Source organism: Lathyrus oleraceus, chromosome 2 (genome assembly GCF_024323335.1).
Source record: "Lathyrus oleraceus cultivar Zhongwan6 chromosome 2, CAAS_Psat_ZW6_1.0, whole genome shotgun sequence".
Taxonomy (NCBI): Eukaryota; Viridiplantae; Streptophyta; class Magnoliopsida; order Fabales; family Fabaceae; genus Lathyrus; species Lathyrus oleraceus.
This window is the reverse complement of record NC_066580.1, coordinates 123,024,539-123,048,110: the sequence shown is the minus strand read 5'-3', so window position 1 is coordinate 123,048,110 and position 23,572 is coordinate 123,024,539. Positions and strand designations below refer to the sequence as shown.

General features: G+C 34.0%; 1 protein-coding gene across 1 annotated transcript; it reads left to right on the top strand.

Annotated features, from left to right (window-relative positions):
- The first annotated feature begins 1,410 nt into the window (after positions 1-1,410).
- Positions 1,411-4,221, top strand: LOC127122196 (uncharacterized). Its single transcript, XM_051052573.1, has 3 exons — positions 1,411-1,705; positions 2,843-3,019; positions 3,818-4,221. The coding sequence occupies exons 1-3, from the start codon at positions 1,411-1,413 to the stop codon at positions 4,219-4,221; spliced, it is 876 nt and encodes a 291-aa protein (XP_050908530.1).
- Positions 4,222-23,572: the final 19,351 nt, after the last annotated feature.

The window sequence follows — 23,572 nt, the reverse complement described above, 5'->3', positions numbered from 1 at the left end:
GGGGATTCGATAGATAGTTGGTGTAAGCTTATTAGTTAAAATATTCTTGAGTAAAAATTATTTATAGAAAGGACTTAGTCTCACACTCTCGTTTTTATTGACTCTGACCATACTCCTAAACCAGAATGCTTGGCTCTCGCGGTCTCATTTTGAATTTAAAAATATTTTTTGAATATAGATAAAGTCTAATTAATCCTAAAGCGCTCTCGCTGTATTTAGGATCAATGCCTAGTTTCAGCTATCTGGTTAAAATCTCAAACTCTCATTCTTGTTGACCGTAACCTTAGTTTGTTTTGTACTCTCGTACGAAAAATAGTTTGATTAAAATAAGAAACTAAAACCTGAAAAATAAGTTTTATAAAAACTAACACCAATTATTTATTGAATCCCGTCGTTTTGACGGTCTTTACATACCAATACCTAAGGTTTAGCCGGATATAGATCCGGTGACAGACATGGAAATTGGGGAATTAAACATACAGTAAGGCATAAATAAATAAAATAGTAAATAATAATAAACCTGGTTGCAATTTAAGAACTGGAATTGAATCTTGAATCTTTGATTAAATAATTTCGGCAGGCTTTGGCAATGAATACCCCTTACAATTGAATCCCGAGTGCGTAAAAATAATAAACCATAATAGTCCCTGATATGGAGAAACTATTACTTTTACAATGGTAAGAAACAGCCTAGAAACCAAATGAAAATTAAAGCAGAACAAAAATTAATCGTAGACTTGAAAATTGGAAGAAGAAAGATCCATCCTGCGAGTCTGAGAGGTCTTTTATATATCCTTTCCATATTCCTCATTTGTAGAAAAAGTAGTGGAAACCGTGGCTAAAATGGTGGAGGAAAAATAGGAAGACTAGGTTGTGGCGGTTGCCACAACCCTAGTTTCATGATGAGTGGCGAGCGCCACTCTTTTTACAACCGTCTACAACTTTTAAAGGGTTGGTGGCGGGCGCCACCTCCCTCTTGGCCCAATGTGGCGGGTGCCACATCCTTTGGATAATGGGCGCCACAAGCCCATTTGCTTTGGTGACCCATTATCCCTTTGGAAACCTCATTTTCTTCTCTTTTCTTGCCTTTTTCTTTCCTTTTTGCTATTTTCCATTTTTATTGCGATAAACCTTTTAATTGATAAATACCTGCAATAAACGTAAAATACTGTGTAATAATAAGTGTTAATCGGGTAAAAATCAATGCACATGGAGCCAAAAATATGATACGTTTTCGCGTTATCATATGCAAGAGATAATGAAAGAGTTCTTTTATGAAAAGTGCTTTATGACACCCAAAAATAGTCAATAAAAGAGTTGAGTAACTCCATAGCATGTGGTTATTTATAGTATACTTAGTAAGAACCCTTTTCAAGGATTTGCATTCATGAATAATACACGAAATTGGTTATGCTAAAAACAGCATCACAACCTTCAAAATTTGTTGCTCTTATAGTTAGGGATATAGATTCTACATCAAAGAGAGACATAATTGTTCAACACCGTGATGGTCAATTACAAAGAATAGATGAGTTTCATCCAAGTTACCTAGAATATCAATACCCGTTGGTTCTTCCATATGGTGAAGATGGTTACATGCTAAACCTACTCCACAAATATAAACATGAAAAAGTTTGTTACAAAGAAAAATTGAAAAACCGTCAAAGATTAGTTATCTTTCCGATTACAAGAACGAAAAACGGGGGTACAACTTTTCTCCATTCTAGAAGACTCCTCCAATAATTTTTAGTTGATGGCTACACAATGATGGAAACATAGCATCTTAATTAGTTGAGGAATAACCAATCTAAGCTAAGAGTTGGAAAATATAAATAGCTAAGTGAACAACACTGAGGTAGTAATCATAATCAACAAATCAAAACAGGCAGGAGAGTTGTGTTGCATTCTTTGTTTGTAGGTAGCAAGAGATACATGAATCAAATTTATTTTGATGCTATGGCTATCTCCAGTGCACTTGGCTTCTCTGTTTTATTTATTACATTTACATGCAACCTTAATTGGCCTAAGATTACATGATTGTTGTCCAAAGAAAATTTAAAGCCACATGATCGCCCTGATATCGTTTTAAATGTCTTCAAAATTAACTTTGATGAAATCATGATTGACTTAACCAAGAAACATGTTCTTGGAAGAGTTTTGGCATGTAATTTATTTACTATAATCTACTGCATTATATACAAATTTAGAAAGTTCTATTTTTTAATAGAAATATCGTTTTGCATCCACAAAGTAAGTATCCAACATCACCCGACATTGACAACATCATATTTGATGAAATTCCAAATCCTCTTCTTCATCCAAGGTTGTATAACTTTATCAAAACACACATGATGCATGGTCGTTATGGTCTTTCCCGGATGTCATCGCCTTTCATGAAAAATAGAAAATACTCCAAGTTCCCCCCCCCCCCCCCAAAAAAAAAAAAATTCAATGAAGAAACCATTGTTGATAATGATAGTTATCCGGTTTACAAAAGAAGTTCCAAAACACACATTATTATTGAAAATGGTGTTTCCTTGAACAATAGACATGTCGTTCCATATGAAGCTCACATCAATATGGAATGGTGTAACCAAAGTAACTCTATCACATATATATTCAAATATATTCACAAAGGATATGACATGATCAAGACATTTGTTGTTCCTTTGTTTAGATCATCTTCTGAAGACCAAGACCCAATTGATCAAATAAAAGAATACCTCGACTGTAGGTATGTGTCACCGAGTGAGGCATGTTGGAGGATTTTTTTCTTACAAAATTCATGGAAGAAAACCTGTCATAGAACATATTTTTTACCATCTTATTGGTGAGAATGAAGTCTACTATACTGATTATGAGAGGATGGAAAATATCTTAAAGAAAGAAAGTGTCACAGAATCTACGTTCACACCATGGTTGATTTCAAATGGACAATTTGAGGAGGCTAAACATTTGACATATGCCCAATTTGTAACCAAGTTTGTATATGAAAAGAAGAAGAGATTGTGGAAGCCACGTAAGAAAGGTTTCACCATTGGCTGATTAATCTGGGTTCCATCGACAACCGGAGAACTCTTTTATCTAAGAATGATGCTCATGGTTGTCAAAGGACCAAAAACTTATGAATACATGCGTAAGGTGGGGGAAAAACAATATGACTCTTTTAGGGAAGCATACTTTGCGATGGGTTTCCTTGAGGATGATATGGAATACATTAGGGCTATTAAATATGCCAGTTAGTGGGGTTATGGACATTTTTCTTGGAAAGTTGTTTATCATTATGCTGTTGTTTGGAGCTATAAATAGGCCAACACATGTATGGACTCAAAGTTGGACTTTGTTTTCAAGCAATCTATTGCACAAACAAAGAGATTTGGCAAATAATTCAAGTTTATCCCTTTCTATAATACACTATCCAACGATTAATGTTTCATTACATATTTAATAAACCATTTTCATGCACATGTATTACAATCTTTGTTGCAATTATTTAACTATTTCTTTCTTCCTACAAATTTGATATTGGATGAAGAGGAATTGAAGAATTTAACATTATCTGAGGTTGAAAAATTACTTCAGTCTAATCGGAGGAGTCTTACGAATTTCAAACCAATTTCGCATCCAAATGGTTATGTACTTCAACAATTGGAAATTGACTCATCTATGAAGAGAGAAGTTATGATGTCGCAGTCATGAAATTTGAGTTTAATGCTCTTTTCAATGTTCTTACAGGTTACTTAAAGTATACAAATACATATCATTATTATTTTTATATTTCTCTAGATTTATTCATCATTTTTTTACTGTTTTTTAGACGAGCAAAGCAACATCGACAAAATCATGTTAGCAGTTAACAATAAAAAAGGAGGAGTTTTTTTACATGGATATGGAGGTACCGGTAAAACGTATATGTGGAAAACAGTTGCAACTTCTTTGAGGTCTAAACATGAAATTGTATTAATTATGGTCTCAAGTGGAATAACATCTCTATTGTTACCTGACGATAGAACTGCTTATTCTAAGTTTAAAATACATATGCCAACAATTGAAAATTCAACTTGCAAGATTGACTTTGATGATGCCCATACCAAACTATTTAGCCAAACCAAGTTGATTATTTGGGATGAGGCATCAATGGCAAACAAATATTTTTTTGAAGCTCTTGATAAAACTTTAAAGGATGTCATGAGTAGCTATTGTTCGATGGTAAAGTTGTAGTTTTTGGTGGATATTTAAGAATTTTTTTGCATGTTATCCATAGAGGGAGTAGATCAAATACTATTCACTCTACCATCAATGCATCTTACATTTGGGATTCTTGTGAGGTCTTGACGTTAACATGAAAGATACTTCTTCAAGGAGGTTAGGGTACTCAACAAACACATGATATTGTTGAGTTTTCAAAATGGCTTTTAAAAATAGTTGAACTCAAGGTTTATGAACCAAACAATGGTTATGTTGATATTAATATTCCCCGTGACATTTTAATTGAACAATTTTATGATTATGTTGTTGCCATTGTGGAAAGTACGTATCCTGCTTTCATGGAAAATTATAAATCTTACGACTACCTCATAAGTCGAGCAACCTTAACATCAACTATTGGAGTTGTTGATCAATTTAATAATCATATACTTCAAATGATGTTAGGTATACTTTTCTTACCAATTAGGCCTTTCATATATTTCTTTTATTTAACTTTATCATTTCATCTTTATTGGTTGTCTATAATTCAAAGAATTTTTTAATATAGGTCAAACCAAGGATTATTATAGCTCTAATTCACTTGATAGATCTGAAATTCAAGATAACAACATTATTGACATCCTTGAATAATTCCTTAGCTCTCTAAGAACATTTGGGTTTCTAAACCATCACATTAAATTAAAAGTAGGAACCCCCATTATGCTTATGAGAAACATTGATCAATATGAAGGTTTGTGCAACATAACAAGATTAATTGTGACAAGAATGGAAAATCATGTACTTGAAGCTGAAATTATGGGTGGAAAAGTGATATACATTCCCATAATGGATATGTCTCCATCCTAATCACCTTGGTCGTTCAAATTAAACAAGAGACATTTTCTAATTAGTGTATCATATGCAATGACCATTAACAAATCTCAAGGACAATTGTTGGAGCGGGTTGGACTCTATATACCAAAAGATGTTTTCACTCATGGCCAGTTATATATGGAAATTTCAAGGGTAACAAGCAAAAAGGGGATCAAAATCTTGATACATGATGAAAAAAACAATCTGAAGTCTTCCACAACTAACGTTGTCTACAAAGAAGTCTTCAACAACATATAAATGGTATGTGTATCTACTCATATTTAATTTACTTTTTTTTCCATCTTATCGAATATGGCATATAATTTTATGTTTGCATTATGCATTACTTTTATTTTTTTACTATAATTCAGCTTCATTTATAACCTAACCTTAAGCAAGGTCAAATTTTAACCTTACTATTTAAAGCCTATTGCAAACTTACTTCCTAACATGCATTGTTGTTGTATGCACAATATTTGCATACACACTAATATAGAATTACTATATGTTTTGTTTTGTTTTACATTTATCTTACCCTTTTTTTTTAAATTACATGCTATTTTTGTGTGCCACTTCCACATCTCAAAAATGTATCGGTTTACCACATTATACAACAACTGATATAATATTTTGTTAAACTTTACTTCTGAACTGCTGCTCGGCTAATGTTCGTTTTTTCTATTTACACCTAATTATTTTTTTAATTATAAATGGTTCCAATTCTTACCTTCTGTTAAATATACTGCTACCATTAATCAGTTCTATGTCACACAATTTTGATTTACAAAAGTTCTTATCTTCCATTTTGATTTAATTATATTTGTTGTATAATAATAATTATTTACTACATTCAAACCTAAAACAATGTTTTCATTTTATAAAATTATTTAAACTAAAAGATATATATATATATTAATTCCATCATAAATATGATTCAATGTCATTTTTGTCATTTTTACTTTTTTTAAAGTCTCCAACATTATATTTTTCAACAGAGTTTTACACTATAATAATTGTACAACTCCTTTTTATTTCTGAGTTTCTCCATTTGATACTTATATACTATTAGAAACACAGTTTCACCGTAGCCTTTCCTTTTCATTCTTTCAACCACATATTTTCTTTATTACTTTATATTCATTTTCCATGTTATGTCGGAGAAATACAAATCAAACTCTTCCATATAATCTATTTCACATTTAAACACTTTATGTTGATCAATATCTTAGATTCAATCACTTTTTGTGTTTTTCAATTCAAGAACTTTGTATCCAAGAGCGTAGGATATGACTCTAATTGATCTTTGTCATTTCACTTGCCTACATAAATAATATTGCACTACAAGTACTCACTGAGTAATGGACATCATGATTTTTTTATAATATTATTTCACATAGCATCAATACTACGTATCATTACTAAACAATAGTTTTAATATAACACCTTCATACTTACTTCGGTACATATCATATAAATCATTTTAACATCTTCAACAATAAAATAACTTACAATTTCAAAATAATAACAAGTTCATGACAACAACAAAAAGTGGATTATTATATCAATCCACATATCAGACCAATTACAATTCTAGTCCATATAACACATCAAACAATCACTGATAATTACCCAACATCCATCAAACATATCTCATGCAAAGTCATCATGCTCATCTGTTTAAAACTGACACATAAGCATGATCTAGAGGATAACTAATGGTAAAACCAAGCTTATCTCCTCTCCTCAACCTCTTCTTCTTTGCATACTCATACCAGTCTCTTTCGATAAAATTCTTTGTTTTCACGATCTTTCTGTTCCTCCTTGCACTATGAACCTATGCATAGTAACTCTTCCATGTGTCAGCATCAATCAACTTCATTGCCTTCTGGTTCCAATAGAGACATTTCTTCATCACTTCTTTCAAAAATTGTTGCGACATACTAAAACAAAATCAATGTTACGTCAATTCATTTTAAATATTTCTTTTCATTTGAAATCAGAAATCAAGTAGCTAACATACCATCACATTCTTTCGAGCTTTATATCTAAATCTTATCTCTCTTTCCCAATAGAATTCATTCTCATAGTATTCCTCCTCCTCCTCATCAGAAGATGAATCACTCATATGCACAGTCAACATCGGGTCTTGAAAATCTTTCCACAGTTTTTCATGGATCTCCTTTGACTTTTCTTCCTCTATTTTATTTAAACTACGTGTCATGCATTGTCAACAACCATAGTAATTCAGTTTTCAAATAAAATTGTTCCATTTTCATACTAACATGATTCTAAAGATACCCAATTCTATATGCTACTACTCACACAAGCATGCATAACATACTATATTAAATTTTTAAAAATTCTCATTATATTATATAATACAAATCTTTGGTTTGGCTTATATCTCTATATCCTTTTGTTTTGTACACTAAGTTTAACTTGCATTTCTGGGAGCATGCATTTTTTTGGAACGAAATCAATTTTTTTTAAAAGGTACGTTTTTTCATACTAACATGCATCTAAAGATAACTATATCAATTACCTTCTACGGACACAATCATGCATAACACATTATATCAAAACTTCACAAAATTAACATTATATCATAAATCACAACTAAATTTTATGTTCAAAATTTGTATATCCATTTATTTTGTACACTAAACTAACATGCATTTTTGTATGCATGCAGTTTTCAAATAACATTGTTCATTTTTCATACAAGCATGATTCTAAACATAACTAAATCTATTACCTTCTACTGACACAAGCATGCATAACATTTTACGTACACATTTCACAATATTGAATTATATCATATAACACAACTAACTTTGATGTCCAAAATCTCTTTTTTTTCTGTTTATTTTATACACAAAATTTAACATTGCATGCATTTTACAAAACTTTTATGTCCAAACTCTCTTATTGCATGCATTTTGGTATGAATGAAATAGCTTATTACTTTGTTTCTCAAGTTTGTCCTCAATCTTTACTCCATGCCCCATTCTTCCTTCAATCAGATCAAATATTGCTTGGACTTCAGAAATTGGAGCTAACACTTTACCCTTTTGTTTTTCTTCCTTTCCCTCTAATGCTTCAACATATTGCAATTCAAGCTTCTCATCGATGAAGTCTTTCTGATTTTCCAACACAAAAGAAGATCTGGAATAACATCACACGTGCATTAAACTTCATGTTAGATGTTTATAAATTTCATAAATATAAAAACGTCTATAATATACAATGACAAAAAAAAATAACATGCACCAATTCATATTTTTTCATACCGCGACAGTGGTTGAACTTACTTTCTGATCAGCCATGCTTGAAGGTTGAAAAAGACAACCCAGTTACTCAAAATTTCTCAAAAAATGATGGAGTTTGACCAAAGTAATAACCCTATTGGTATTTATAATTGAAATAATAGGCCCCTTATTTGATTCTATAACCGATGGCCCTAGACTCACTATTTCATTTTCTCCAAAATCACATTGTTACTATTTTTTATAACAATACATTTTTTTTAACATATATTATATCTTTTATAACTATTAAATACATTATTAAATACTTTTTATTTCATATTAAATTTCAAGTTTTTTCTTTAATTTAACCTTCATTTTTTCTTAACATTTAAACACCATTATCTTTTATTAAACATATTTCAATTTTTTCAAATTTAATTTTATCACGTTTATTCAATTTTCTAGACACTTTACAAATAATATGGCAGAAAGAGAACAAGGATCTAGAAAAATGAATAAATGTGATAAAATTAAATTTGAAAAAATGGAAATATGAATAAATGTCGAACAAAATTTGAAAAAGTTTTAAAACAAAACTAATAAAAAGAGAACAAGGGTCCGAGGGTTAGTTATGCAAAGGGAAGATATTAGCACCCTAAACATACATGGTACTCCATGGGAACCTTTTTGAAAATGTGTACAGTTTGGTTTGAAAAAGTGTTGTTTGTAAAAGATTGGAGAGATGAGAAAAGAAATATTTTTTCATGATTTTTGTTTTTGCAAGACCTTTTGAAGTCTCATTCCTACGTACCAACAAAGTGCAATGGAGGATCAAAACCTTATAGTTCGTGGTAAAAATAACAAAGATGTTTGTTTTGATTCAGTTTTTAACGAAAAGATATTTCGTCATTTTAAGGAGAATACTCAACTAGTCATCCACAAGTATGAGATCTTTGCATCATCATGAGAAGGGTTCCAACTTGGATAAGGATCAACAAGTATGCCACTGACCCTCTTAGATGGAAAAGAATAATTATCAATACTGTGGGGATAGGAGAATTATATCTCATTTATTGAAATGACTGATGTCTAAACTTTGAGAAAAGTTTTAAAAGGAAAAGTGCATAAAGGGCACAAATACAATTTGAATGAGTTATGCATTTTGTAAGTCTTTTGAAATTGGTATAAATATACTTAAGATGAATTAGCATTTATTAGAAAAAAGGTTATAAAAAAATCACTTGACAAAAGTCAAGGTTTATTGAGAAAGTGGTTCAAGTTAGAAAACTAGAAGGTTTTTGATAAAAAAGAAGAGAAGATTTTGAAAATTAAAGAGATGGGGGAGATGAAGAGACTAACCTAGAGCATAAAGTAAAAGTCAGGGAGGAAAGATCTAACCAAGAGATAACAAGATTTATGACATAAGTCAATCAAGAATTCCCTCCTTTGGATTAAGCCTCAAGAAAGCCAAAATAAGCAAATAATAATATATGTATCAGATGAAACCAGAGTAGCCAAAACCAAACCTTTAAAGGAAGTCCCAAATCAAAGGTACCATATGGATTCTAAGGTCTAAAATCACAAGTCCAAAGCAAAGGTCAATGTCCTAATTCTAAGTCCACAACTCCACAATGATGCCAAGGATAATAACCACAAGTCCATGAGTCAGGATAACCAAGCTTCTTTTTAGGTTTTTCTTTATTAATGTTTTCGTCACAAGGATATAAAAGAAAAATCAAAATGGACAAATAACAAATGACATAATCACAAATAATATGATATGGGATGCTAAACATAAAGTATAAAGTAAATGACATAAAGTAAAAGCATAAAGTAAAATGACATTCAAGTAAAAGTTAATACAATAAAATATTAGTAAAGGATGTTAGTAATAAAAAATGAAAGATGGTTTGGTCATTCTTTGGAGAACACTCAACTATTCACCCATAAGCATTAAAATATGAACCTATACATCATTTATGAGAAGGGCTCAAACTTGGATAAAATCAACAAGTGTGTCACTAGCTCTCACAAATGGAAATGGAGCAATATTTTCACATAATACCATGAGTAGTAGGAGACATATAATATCACTTATGAAAATGCATTTTCTTTTGGGACAAATTTAGCGCTATGTTAAGTAATCGTAATTGGACTTATGTAGAAGTCACAACTATCTGAGGTCGGTCAATAATAATGTTAGTGTTAATACATGCTAGAGAAATGATATGTAAATCATTCTCCTAAAGTCATGCCACACAAAAAGAAAAGAATGGATGATCAAGCACAAAGGCAAGGAGAATGGTCCATTAATTCAATCCATACTTCATGATACTTAGGATAAACTTATGCATCAATCCAGAGTACCTTAAATGATCCTTGATCAATTAGGAGGTAGATTTGAAATGATGAAAGTTCATCAAGCACCAATCCACACATGATGAACAAGATGGACACAATCCATCCAATTGATCAAAGGGAAAAGAAAGAGACGAAGAAGAAGGGGACATGAGAAGTCACACCCAAATTGGACCAAAAGTTTGATCAAGTCATCATCAAAATCAATCATCCATTTTGATGGATTAGGGTTTTCACCCAATCAACACCCAAGATCCATTGAGTTTGATGAGACTCATGATTCAAACCATCATGGTCCAAGGTCAACAGAAGTTCACAAAGGTCACACAAATATAAAATGCAATTAAATGAAATAAAAATGCACCAAAAGTATTTTTAAATGAAATTTAAAATAGAAATAAAATGAAAAATCCATAAGGTCCTTAAAAACACCAAATAAATGGCCAAGAAAATTATGGGAGGTTGGAAATAAAATAAGAAACATATAATAAAATTTTCAGAATTTAAAAATGCAGAAAAGTATTTTTAAACCAATTAAAACAAAGAAGAAAAGAGAAAATTCATGAAAATGGAAAATCAATGAAATAAAATGTGGAAAAAAATCAGATGAAGAAAGATAAAAGAGAATATTAGAAATTATTTTGAAATTTTTTGGATGAAAAATGGAATTACTATGAATTAAAAAAAAACATTTAAAAATAATAAAAGAAAAGAATTAAAATCATAAAAAACACTGAGCGTTGGATCACGCCTCATTAATTGACATGGAAGATCCAACACTCCACATGTTAGGATGCACGATGAAACGCGCTGCAAACAACACACATAATCCAATTCAAATCCAACCAATCAGAACATTTCGTTCCTCCAACATGTCTGGTCAAACTCAGACAACCTGAGAAAACTCTTGTTTTCTTCTCCAGTGAGCTCTCATCGAAGCTTCATCGTTTGGTAAATTCAGAACACGAGACCACCACCATTATGATCCTCTTCTCATCCTGAATTCAACCTTATGCTCCAAATTCATTTATGTAAACTGAGCAAAGGGAATTTCAGAGAAGTTTCAGAAACAAGCAAGCCACGAAAAATTAAGTTAAATGATGAACACGATCAATCAACACCAAATAAGTTAGGGGAAAGCGTCAGAAAGTGAAAGACTACATTGTGGTAACTTGTTTGAGTTCAAATGATGCTTAGAACTACCTTGTCCAGATGGTGATCAGAAGTTAATGAAGCTCGATCTGGTTAGAGCACTTCAGAAGGTCTCAGAGCTCGAGAATTGTTATAAAAGTTTCAGAGGATGTCAAAGATGCTAATGGAATCACGAAATTGGATTGTAACAAGCTGAAACTCAAAACACGATAGTTGAATTTTCTGGAAAATTTCAAGTTGCAGCATCGGTTTCTTGGCTCTCCAAATCTTGGAAATAAATGCAATAACTTCCTCTATTTGTAGGGAATGTGTTTGGATCCAAATGCGTGTAGAATCAAGTTGAATTCGTGTAAAACGAATTTGATCATGAAGTGAGAAAAGTGTGACTTGAAACTCATAAAAACTCGGCCAAATGATGTGTTTTAAGAGTTAATTAACTTCTGGAAACTTGTTTTAACATGTTTAGGTCCAAAACACATGTTAGTTTGTCTTGGAATTGAGATTAATGATGTTCAAAGTTCAGTCAATGGCAATTTCTTCATTACAAAGTCACCATGTTAAACCCAATGGGGCATCCTACTCAGGAAGCTTTTTGATTCCTTTTCTTTTTGCAATGTTTTGACATCACAGCAAAGATTACAATGTGCCAAGAAAGGTTTCATTTAGACGTTTGAGCACCAAGTTATGTCATGTTGAAGTTGGCATGAAAAACTGATCATATAACTTAGAAAAACTCGAGTGCTTCATGGCTGAAAAATGACCTATAATGTCTCAATGAATTCCATGGCCTTTCAAGCATATTTTGACCTTGATCAATGAATCAAACTTGTAGAGGGCATCACAAATGACATTGTTAAATAATAATCATCCTCAAATGTTAAAAATAGAATAAGTTATGATCCTTGAAAGTTGAGAAAAGATCACTTGAAAATAGGTCAAATTTCACCAAGTCCACAAATGACCTATAGTGTCTTCAAACTTTTGATGATCCTCCAAGCATAATTGGATCTTGTCATGTAAAGAGAAGTTGTAAAGTATGTTTAAAATAGCCATATGTAAAAAGAATCATTCAAAAATGTTGATAATTGAAGCATTCAAAAGAAGCATTCAAATGTTGTGATCTTTGGAACCTTGACTTCAAAATGTTGACTTTTTGGTCAAACCACTTAGGACAAGCTTGTCTACTTGGAATTTCTTCGCATTTCAAAGCATATGGGTGATCATATGAACTCAAAATAAGGTGTCCTTAATTGCCTCTTAATTAAATTGCTCAAAGATTGAAGTTGCTTGTTGAATAAGGCATGGAAATAAATACATGAATCTTTGCTTGTTAAATTGCTCAAAGATTGAAGTTGCTTGTTGAATAAGGCATGCATTCACTAAGGACCAACGTAGATGACATGCGCGTGGCCATCAGATCTGCCACCTCAGTTAATGAAGGAGATCTGATGGCCCTTGTTTTTTTTTAATTTCTTTTGAATTTCTAATTTTATGTTTAATCCTTTTATTTTATTTTTTTTAATAGAAATTTTATTTTTAATCCAAAAAATATGGGACTTTCACCAAAAATCTTTAAATATTTTCCTCTTCCATATTTTGAAATAAATCATTTTTTAATTAATTTTAATAATTTTCATGAATTAAATGATTTTTAACTTGTTTTAAATATTTTTAAAATACTTCTGACTTTCCAAAAATTATGAAATTTTTTGTCGAAGGTCCTTTGACTTTCTTTGAACTAGGATAAATCCCTTGGCCATTTATTTGGTGTTTTGAAGGGATTTGAGGTTTTGTCCATTTTAAAATGCATTTTAATTCATTTTTAATTTGATTTTTTAAATTGATTAAATGTTTAAAAATTATGTTGAGTCGTTTTTATGGTCTTGTGATGTTTGACTTTCTGTTTGGCCTTGATCATGGTTGATTTGACTTTTGTTTGACCAATACTATTGAATTTAGGGGATTGATGAAATGTACATTTCATCTCCCAAATAGAATGGATAGTATTGATCAAATGAAATTCCTCCTATGATCAATTTAGGTTTCTCTTTCCCCTTCCCTCTTTATTTTCGTCCCTATTCGTTCCCAATCCATCATTGGCCAATGATTTCTCTAATGTCTAAATGCTAGTTGAGTCATCAATGACCATGTGTCAGATGAATCAACATAAGTCTGACTGAGATAGGTCTTTCCCATTTCTTTTAGTGTGTGGTATGTTTTAGGAGTCTGGTTCTTTGTACCAAATCTCTAACTTGTATTAACACATATATTTTTATTGCCTGACCTCAGATAGTTGTGACTTCTACATAAATCCAATTACAATTGCTTAACATAGAGCTAAATTTATCCCTCAAGGCATAACATTCTTGTAAGTAAGATTATAAGTCTCCCATTCTTCATGGCATTGTGTGGAAACTTGACCTTTTTTCCTTTCATGAGAGCTATTGGTATACTTGTTGATTTATCTAGGTTGGAGCCCTTCTCATGGAGGAAGTCTTAGTTCAAGAATTCATACTTGTGAATGAATGGTTGAGTGTTCTCCAAAGGATGACTTAATCAATTAAAACTCTTTACTAACATTTGACTAATCATTGACTATCTTTTATTTATGTTGCTTTACTTTCAAGTCATTTATTTTATGCACTTTAAATTTCGGTACCTTTATCATTCGTTCCCATTTTACATTTCATGCAACTTGTGTATGTTTCAAGTCCTTTTCACTTTGCTCATTTGAGCCATATCTTGTGATTGTGTATATTGTTTTCTTGTCTTTGTTTTTGTTTATGGTCTTAGGACCTTAAAATACTTAATAACTACAAAAACCCGAAAAAATATGTTGGTGGACTGTTGGACTTGATCTGAACTTTTGGACTTAGAATTAGGCAACATTCCCTATGCTAAAAGACTTGGCCAATGCCACTATTTGAGACTGAGTTATCCTTGACATAGTCATTCATCTGATGCAAGACCTTAAGTGCCATTGATTCATCTGTTACTCTGTCTTTGTGTTTAATTGTCATATTGTTATTACTTTCTATGTTTGATGATTGTTTTGAGTTGATCAAGGAATATTTCATTTGATGCATTGGAAGACATTGAAGATTGCTAGCTATTGGAATGTTTGCTTGGATATTATGGCTATCTTTATTTGATGCCTTGGCCTTCCTATAATTGATTGGATTGCTTATGCTTGTTGCTTGCTATGGTCCGAAGGAAAATGGGTTTCTATATGATATTCTTGTCTGTTGGATTACATCCCATTGGTCAGATCTTTTCAACTCTTAACTTTTAATTTTGTCTAGGATGGTATCTTCATCTCCTCCCACATCTTAAATTTCAAAATCTCTCCCTCTTTTCAAAAACTTTCTTTGCCTGTGATTTCAAACTTAGACATGTTTTAATAATTAGAAACCTTGGCCTTAGGCCATTAATTTTCAAACATTTTCTTAAATCAAATTTGTAAATAAACTTAACCATTGACTTTAATTTCAAAAAGACAAAAAGAAATAATAACCCCATTAAAATCTTTGGCCTTTGAGCCTTTTCACTTAAACCTTTGTTAAAATCAATTCACCAACCTCTTTGAAATTTTTACCACAAACTACGGGGTTTTGATCCCTCATTTTTATGTTGGTATGTAGGCATAAGAACGAATGTCTTGTCAAACATAAAAATATAATTAATGAATTATTTTCTCATCCCCTCACTCCATATTTTTATCAAACATCATTTAGACAAAATCACTTGCATACAAAAAAGGGCTCCCTAGGAGTACCTAGGACACTTTGGATGCTAACACCTTCCCTTTGTGTAACCAACCCCCTTACCCGTAGTCTCTGGCATTTTATTAGTTTTGATTTGAAAACTTCTTATCTTTGGGTTTTGTTCGTACTTTTCCCTTTTCCTTTGGAGATGATAAAAGCACGGTGGTGACTCTGGTTTTACTGACGTCAATTTTATCCATAACTTGATGGTCACAAATTTACCGCTACAAAAATTAAGAGGCGGTTCTGCTTGGGAGTAGTCCTCAGTGGGTTTAGCCCACTTTATTGTGTATATTTATATATTTGATGTTTGTTTATATATATTGTTGTAGGATATACTCTGTATGTTCTGTTTGGTGATCTCTGTATGGTTAGATAAGTTCTAACCCGAACTTGAGTGCAATTAAGATAGGAGGATGGTATAGTCATGTTCAACTCGTGTGGAGTAGTCCTTAACGAGTTGGCTTGAGACCCATCTACTCAGTGGAGACCTCTTTAGAGTTACTGATGCCACACGATTAATTCGTGGATAGGCATTACATTCTCTAATTTGGGGGTCCGAGAAGCTGAGGACCATAGAACATTTAACCCAACTTTGCCTATTTAGGACGTAGTGCGGAGACTGTTCAAGTGTAGACTTGATAACAGTTGTTACACGATACTACACTCAGACAAGTTTCTCTTGAGAATATTATGGGTTGATGAGTTGGTCATCCTAACCTATAATATCCGATAGATGGGATCGCGAATCTGAGAACTTTTTAGAACATGCTCTACAGGTTTTTATCGTTAGCACACTCCCTTTGGGATGGTTCTTAACCCGAATCCATGCTCGTGACTCGTAATAAACCCTTTGATTCTCGGTTGATCCGATCAAGTCTCATCAATATTAATAGAACTTGGGTGTTGATAAGGTGAAAACCATAATCCACCAAAATGGATGATTGATCTTGATGATGACTTGATCCATCCATTGAAATTTGTTTGTGTTTGCCTTGTGTGTGATCCCTTGTGTGTGATTGTTGCATTTATGCATTCATGCGCATCATAACATTCATCACGGAAAAATAAATTTCAAGGGAACTAAGGTCTTATTTGCAAATATTTTCACACCATGGATTATGGACGAAGGAACACTAAGAAGTGTAATTTCAGATATCCTGGTCTAAAAGAGCTAAGGAAGTTGTCATCCTTTGTATTAGGTCCCTTGGACTTCAAGCAACGTCATGGGAAGCTCTTATATGTATTATCTACTTATGTCTTTGATTGACTTCTGAGTGTGTTGGTACAGTTTTATGACCCTCTTTATCGGTCATTCACTTTTCCCGATTATCATCTTATGCCCATGTTAGAGAAGTATGCCTATCTATTGGGTATGCCCGTATCTAACAAGATACCTTTCAGCGGATTAGAGGAGATTCTCATATCTCATGTCATAGCCGAAGCTCTCCATTTGAAGAAATTTGAGATTAATGCTCATTTGGTGAAGAAAGGAGGTATTCTTGGGCTGACTTCTGAATTTCTCCTTGGTAGAGCTACTATTTTTGTTCAAGCTAGTAACATGGATGCTTTTGAAGCTATCTCTATATTGCCCATCTATGGTCTAGCCTTGTTCCCTAACATTGATGATTTTTTTAATGTTAACACCATTAGAATCTTCTTGATTGGGAATCCTGTTCCGACTCTGTTGGGTGACATGTACTTCTCTCTGCATTTGAAGATTTCTAAAGGTGGTGGGACTATTGTGTGTTATGTTCTTCTTCTATACAAGTGGTTTATTTTGCACTTCCCTCAGACACCTACTTTCTTGGAGAATCGACAATGTCTACAGTGGTCCCAGAGACTTATGTCTCTCACTAATGATGATATTGTTTGGAATGATTCTGCATTGAGTAACTTGGATATTATTGACAGTTGTGGTGAGTTCTCTAACGTGCCTCTCATTGGTATGCAAGGAGGAATCAACTACAATCTTATATTAGCTCGTCGTCAACTTGGGTTCCCCTTGAGAGATAAGCCTAATAACGATCAGTTAGAGGACCTATTCTATCAGGGGGGTAATGATCCCCAAGTTTTGAAGAGCAGAATGATGCATGCTTAGCACAATGTGCATAGGAAAGGAATATCCGAGCATGGTCCATGTAACTGTGTAGCTTTGGAGGCTTACACTATTTGGGTGAAGAAGAGAGCTTTGGAGCTCAAGATGTTGTACGCTTGTAAGAGACCTATGTATATGGTTATGGATGAGCCATCAACTCTCCCTAACCAAGATGTAGAGGAGTTGGAAGACGCACTTGCCAAGATGAAGCAAGAGAGAGAATTGTGGGAAGAGCGGTTCCTTGCTTTAAACCTAAAGCATGAAGAGTTGCAACTTGATTCGAAAGACAAAGATGCACTTATCGAGATTCTTGAGGAGCATGCAGTGAAGACAAAAAGAGAACCAGAGGACTTATTTTCCTTTAGTATGCCTCAGCCTTCCGATGCTTGGAAGAAGATTGTTGATCAGCTTGTCCTAGAGAAGGCTCAGATGAAGACATCCTTTGAGTCCGAAATTCGACACATCCGAAGGAAGTATGCTCCCATATCCAGATCATCTGATACAATTGCTAACGATCCTTAGGATGACATTTTTCTTCTCTTTTATTTATATTTTGGTTTCTGAAATTGTACTAAGTGCAATCCTTCCAAATTTTATGAATAAAAAGATATTTTATGGTCAATTGAATTATTATTATTGTTGATTGTTATATTTTCAAATAAGACTTCATAGGTTCCTTGAAATTAAAAACAATCAAAAACATTGCATTTCATGCATCATTTGTATAACAGGTTTCTTCCGCCAGATGTCTTATTGGTTCTTCTTCTTTGTATCAGTCAAGCTGACTTATCACTACAATACCCGAGCTAATCAACTAAAAAGAATGAAGCATTTAGAGCAAGAGAATAGAGAACTGAAGGATGAGATCGCCAGACTCACGACACTGATGGAATCTGTAATAGATGCTCAAAACCAGCCATCTCCACCTCTTGCAACTCCTCCTCCTCAGAGGATTGTTATTTCAGAGATTGCTTCATCATTTGTACCTGTCATTGCTAGCCAATCTGCACCTACTATGCCTGCTGGATTCCCGTGGGGGATGTCACCAAATTTTGTGCCTAAAGGGTACGATCCTACATTTTCTTCTTTGTCGGCATCTAGTCCAGTCCTATTAGTGCCTCCTCCTATCGTTCATACTCTTCCTCGTGTCGATGAAAACCATTTACCACTCTGACCCGTCTGAAGTTCCAGATGTTTATGAGAAGATGGATGAAATAAATGATCTGTTTCTTGAGCTGCACAAGGAATTGAAGACTCTAAGAGGGAAGGATTTATTTGGCAAGAGTGCTGCTGAACTATGCTTAGTTCCCAATGTCAAAATCCCGGTGAAGTTCAAGGTCCCAAACTTTGAAAAATACAAAGGGAATACCTGTTCGTTGAGCCATATTTTCATGTATGCTAGAAAGATGTCTACTCAAACTAATAATGATTTGCTGCTTATTCACTACTTCCAAGATAGTATGACAGGTGTTTCCCTCAGATGGTACATCGGCCTGGACAGTTCTAACATTTGTACTTTCAATAACTTAGGTGAGGCCTTCGTCAAGCAGTATAAGTACAATGTTGATATGGCGCCAGATAGGGATCAGTTGAGGTCGATGTCTCAGAAGGACAAGGAGACATTTAAAGAATATGCTCAAAGATGGAGGGAGTTAGCCACCCAGATTAGTCCACCTTTGGAAGAAAAAAAGATGACAAAAAATTATTGAAAACACTGAGTTCATTTTATTATGAGCGTATGATCGCAAGTGCCTACAATAATTTTACTGAGATGGTAAACATAGGGATGATATTAGAGGAAAGAGTCCGTGAAGGACGTTTGTCCAAAGATAAAGTGACGACAAGCAAGAAGTATGGTGATAGCTTCTCCAAGAAGAAGGAAGGAGAAACTAATGCGGTATCACCAGGGAGGAAAATGAGGCCTCATGTAAGGAAAAGTTCCCAATCCCGTCAACGTCAACACCAAATATCATCATTAATTCCATTTTTTCCAACAATTCGACCAATCAATTAGTTCTAATTCGACAACAACATCAACAACAACATCAACAACAACCACAACAACGTACTAACTATAACAACAACAATCATCAGCAGAATTATGAGCGGAAGAAGGTCTCTTTTGACCCTATTCCTATGAAATATGCAGAACTATATCCGTCCTTGGTAGTCAAGAATCTTATCCAGCCAAGGAACCCTCCCCAAATTCCTGAGCCACTGCCATGGTGGTTCAAACCTGATCTTCATTGTGCTTTTCACCAGGCATCTCCCGGTCATGATATCTAGAACTATTATCCGTTGAAGTATGAAGTTCATAAACTTGTCAAGAGTGGTATGGTGTCCTTTAAGGACAGAGCGCCGAATGTTAAAGCCAACATGTTGTCTGCTCATGGTAACGCTTCTGTAAACATGATAGGCGGTTGTCCTAGAAATTTTAGGGTATTTGATGTGCACCGTATCTGTAGGTCCTTGGTGGAGATTCACAAGGATTTGTGCATGGTGAGCCATTCTGAACACGACCATAATGGTTGTGTTATTTGCAATGTGAATCCTTGTAGTTGTGTAATTGTCAAAAGAGATATTCAAAGGTTGATAGATGAGAATGTTATTCAGGTTCAATAGTCAAGTTATATGGGAAATGATGTAAACATCACTGTTCTGGAATTCAAGATCCTTGAGCAGATAGTTATTCAATATGATAGCAGCAATAATAATAATGTCAACAGATTGATATCGCCATTGGTTATATGGTTAGCGGGCCCTGTCCACTAAGCATCCTATAAAGTTGTGCCATACAAGTATAATGCCACCATGATTGAGAATGGTCAAGAGGTTCCTCTTCCAGTTGCAGATTCAATGGTGAATATTGCGGATATAGCGAAGGTGACCTGTAACATTCGTTTGTTCAGTCCAGTGTGTTCCAAAGGCTGTGGAAGATATTTCAGTGGGTAAGAACGTGGAGATCCCTGCAGTTGATCCAGTTAGTGCTCCAACGTGTTAGTCTGGTGAATCCAGCAAATTGAAGACTAACGATGATGATGATGATGAGGTATTGCGCCTGATTAAGAGAAGTTAATTCAATGTTGTGGAGCAATTGCTTCAAACGCCGTCAAAAATTTATGTGTTGTCATTGCTGATGAATTCTGAGGCACACAGGGAAGCATTGCAGAGAGTGTTGGAACAAGCTTATGTAGAACACAATGTTACTATGGATTAGTTTGACCATATCATTGCCAACATCACTTATTGTAATAACCTGAGATTTTGTGATGAAGAAATTCCCGAGGAAGGTAGGAATCACAATTTGGCGCTATATATTTCAATGAATTGCAAGGAGGACGCTTTGTCCAATGTTTTGGTTGACACTGGTTCATCGTTAAATGTGTTGCCAAAGTCAACTCTAGAAAGACTCTCCTATCAAGACGCCCCGATGAGGTACAGTGGCATGGTTGAAAGCGTTTGAAGGTTCTCCTAAAATGTCATTGGAGAAGTGGACCTTCCGGTTAAGGTAGGTCCGAATGATTTCCAAATTACCTTTCAGGTAATGGACATCCACCTAGCTTACAACTGTTTATTGGGACAGCCATGGATCCATGAAGTTGGAGTTGTAACGTCTACTCTACACCAAAAGCTAAAATTTATGAAGAACGGAAAGCTTGTCGTTGTTGGTGGAGAGAAAACATTATTGGTAATCCACTTGTCGTCTTTTACTTATGTTGATACCAAGGAGGAAGTTGGAACGTCGTTCCAAGCTTTATCTATTTCTGATGAATTGAAGATGGTTGGGGTACCAATGTCTTCTTTAAAGGATGCACAAGAAGCTATTTAGGTTGGCAACACCGATAAGTGGGGTCGTGTTATAGAAGTCGTTGATAATAAGAACAGAGCAGGGCTGGGATTTCAGCAAGGGCCATTCAACGCCAATTTCAAGGTTATGCAACCAGTTTTCCGTAGTGGAGGGTTCATTCATGAGGATGATCAACACTCAACGGCCATTATAAAAGATAGTGATCAAGACGAAGTTTACACCAACTTTGTGACATATGGCTAGACTTGCAACAACTGGATCGTTGTTGATGTTCCTATTGTTATGCACCATTCTAAGTAATTTGTTTTCATTATTTTTTAGAAAAATCCTTCTCCTATGCCTAAGGGAGAAGTGAACATTGTTGGGCATTTTCCTTATTATCATCAATGAAATACAATTTTATTCCTCCAAATCTATGATGTTTTATTTTTACTTTTTTTCTTTTTATGAAAATGGTAATAAAAAAACATAAATAAATAATAATCTTTCCATCTGCATAATATTTGTTTGCACTCCACTCCTCTAAAATCAAAATATCAAATCATTATGCAGGTTGGTTCTTAAACGCATTGAATGTAATGATCTTACCCCCTCTCCAAACTTTGATTTCCCTGTCTTTGAAGATGAGGAAGAGAATGATGATGAAGAAGCATCTGATGAGTTGTCATGTTTGAAGAGCAGATTGAATTAGTCAACTTGGGTTCCGAAGATGATGTGAAGGAAGTCAAGATTTTGTCTCAACTGTGTCCATAAGCTAAGAAGGGGTTGATTGATCTCTTCTTCGGGAATATTCTGATGTGTTAGCTTGGTCCTATCAAGATATGCCTGGTTTGGATTTTGAGGTTGTGGAGCATAGATTGCCTTCGAAGCCAAAATATCCTCCGGTCAAGCAGAAGTTGAGAAGAACTCATCCTAATATGGCAGTGAAGATTAAGGAGGAAGTGCAAAAGCAGATTGATACTGGTTTCCTTGTTACCTCCGAGTATCCATAATGGGTGGCAAATATTGTGCCTATTCCCAAGAAGGACGAAAAAGTACGTATGTATGTTTATTATAGAGATTTGAATAAAGTCAGTCCAAAAGATGATTTTCCTCTGCCACACATTGATATGTTGGTAGACAATACAGCTAAATTCAAAGTTTTTTCATTTATGGATGTATTTTTCAGTTATAATCAGATCAAGATGGCACCCGAAGATATGGAGAAGACCATATTCATTATACCTTGAGGAAAATTCTATTATAGAGTGATGCCTTTCGGTTTAAAGAATGATGGTGGAACATACAAGAGAGCTATGACCACTCTTTTTCAAGATATGATGCATAAAGAGATTGAAGTCTATGTTGATGATATGATTGCTAAGTCAAATGATGAAGAAGAGCATGTTGAGCATTTATTGAAGCTATTCCAGTGTTTGAGGAAGTATAAACTCCGCTTGAATCTCAATAAGTGTACTTTTGGTGTTCAATCTGGTATGTTGTTGGGCTTTATCATCAGCGAGAAAGGTATTGAGGTTGATCCTGCCAAGTTCAAAGCAATACAAGAGATGTTTGCACCCAAAACTAAGAAGCGGGTCAGAGGTTTTCTCAGCCGCTTGAATTACATCTCTAGATTTATATCGCATATGACTGCCTCATGTGCGCCTATATTCAAGCTTCTTCAGAAAGATTAGTCTTATGATTGGACCTAAGTTTCCAGGAAGATTTTGATAGTATCAAAGAGTATCTGCTTGAGCCTCTGATTCTGTCTCCGCCTGTTGAAGGAAGACCTTTGATCATGTATTTAACTATGCTGGAAGAGAGTGTGAGTTTTGTTCTTGGTCAACAAGATGAATTGGGAAAGAAAGAATATGTAATTTACTACCTTAGTAAGAAGTTCACCGACTGTGAGACTCGGTATTCTATGCTTGAGAAAACATGTTGTGCATTGGCTTGGGCTACTAAGCGTGTGCGCCAGTATATGTTGAATCATACTAATTGGTTGATATCCAAAATGGATCCAATCAAGTACATTTTTGAGAAGCCTACTTTAATTGGAAGGATTTCCCATTGGAAAATGTTACTGTCTGAGTATGATATTGAA

What these genes read in the sequence shown, in the direction of transcription:
- LOC127122196 (XM_051052573.1), top strand. Translation starts at nt 1,411, where the DNA reads ATGCTAAAAACAGCATCACAACCTTCAAAATTTGTTGCTCTTATAGTT. An exon ending in TACAAGAACGAAAAACGGGG is followed by an intron (nt 1,706 to 2,842) that starts GTACAACTTTTC and finishes GTGAGAATGAAG; the next exon opens with TCTACTATACTGATTATGAG. An exon ending in GAAGAGATTGTGGAAGCCAC is followed by an intron (nt 3,020 to 3,817) that starts GTAAGAAAGGTT and finishes ACTGTTTTTTAG; the next exon opens with ACGAGCAAAGCAACATCGAC.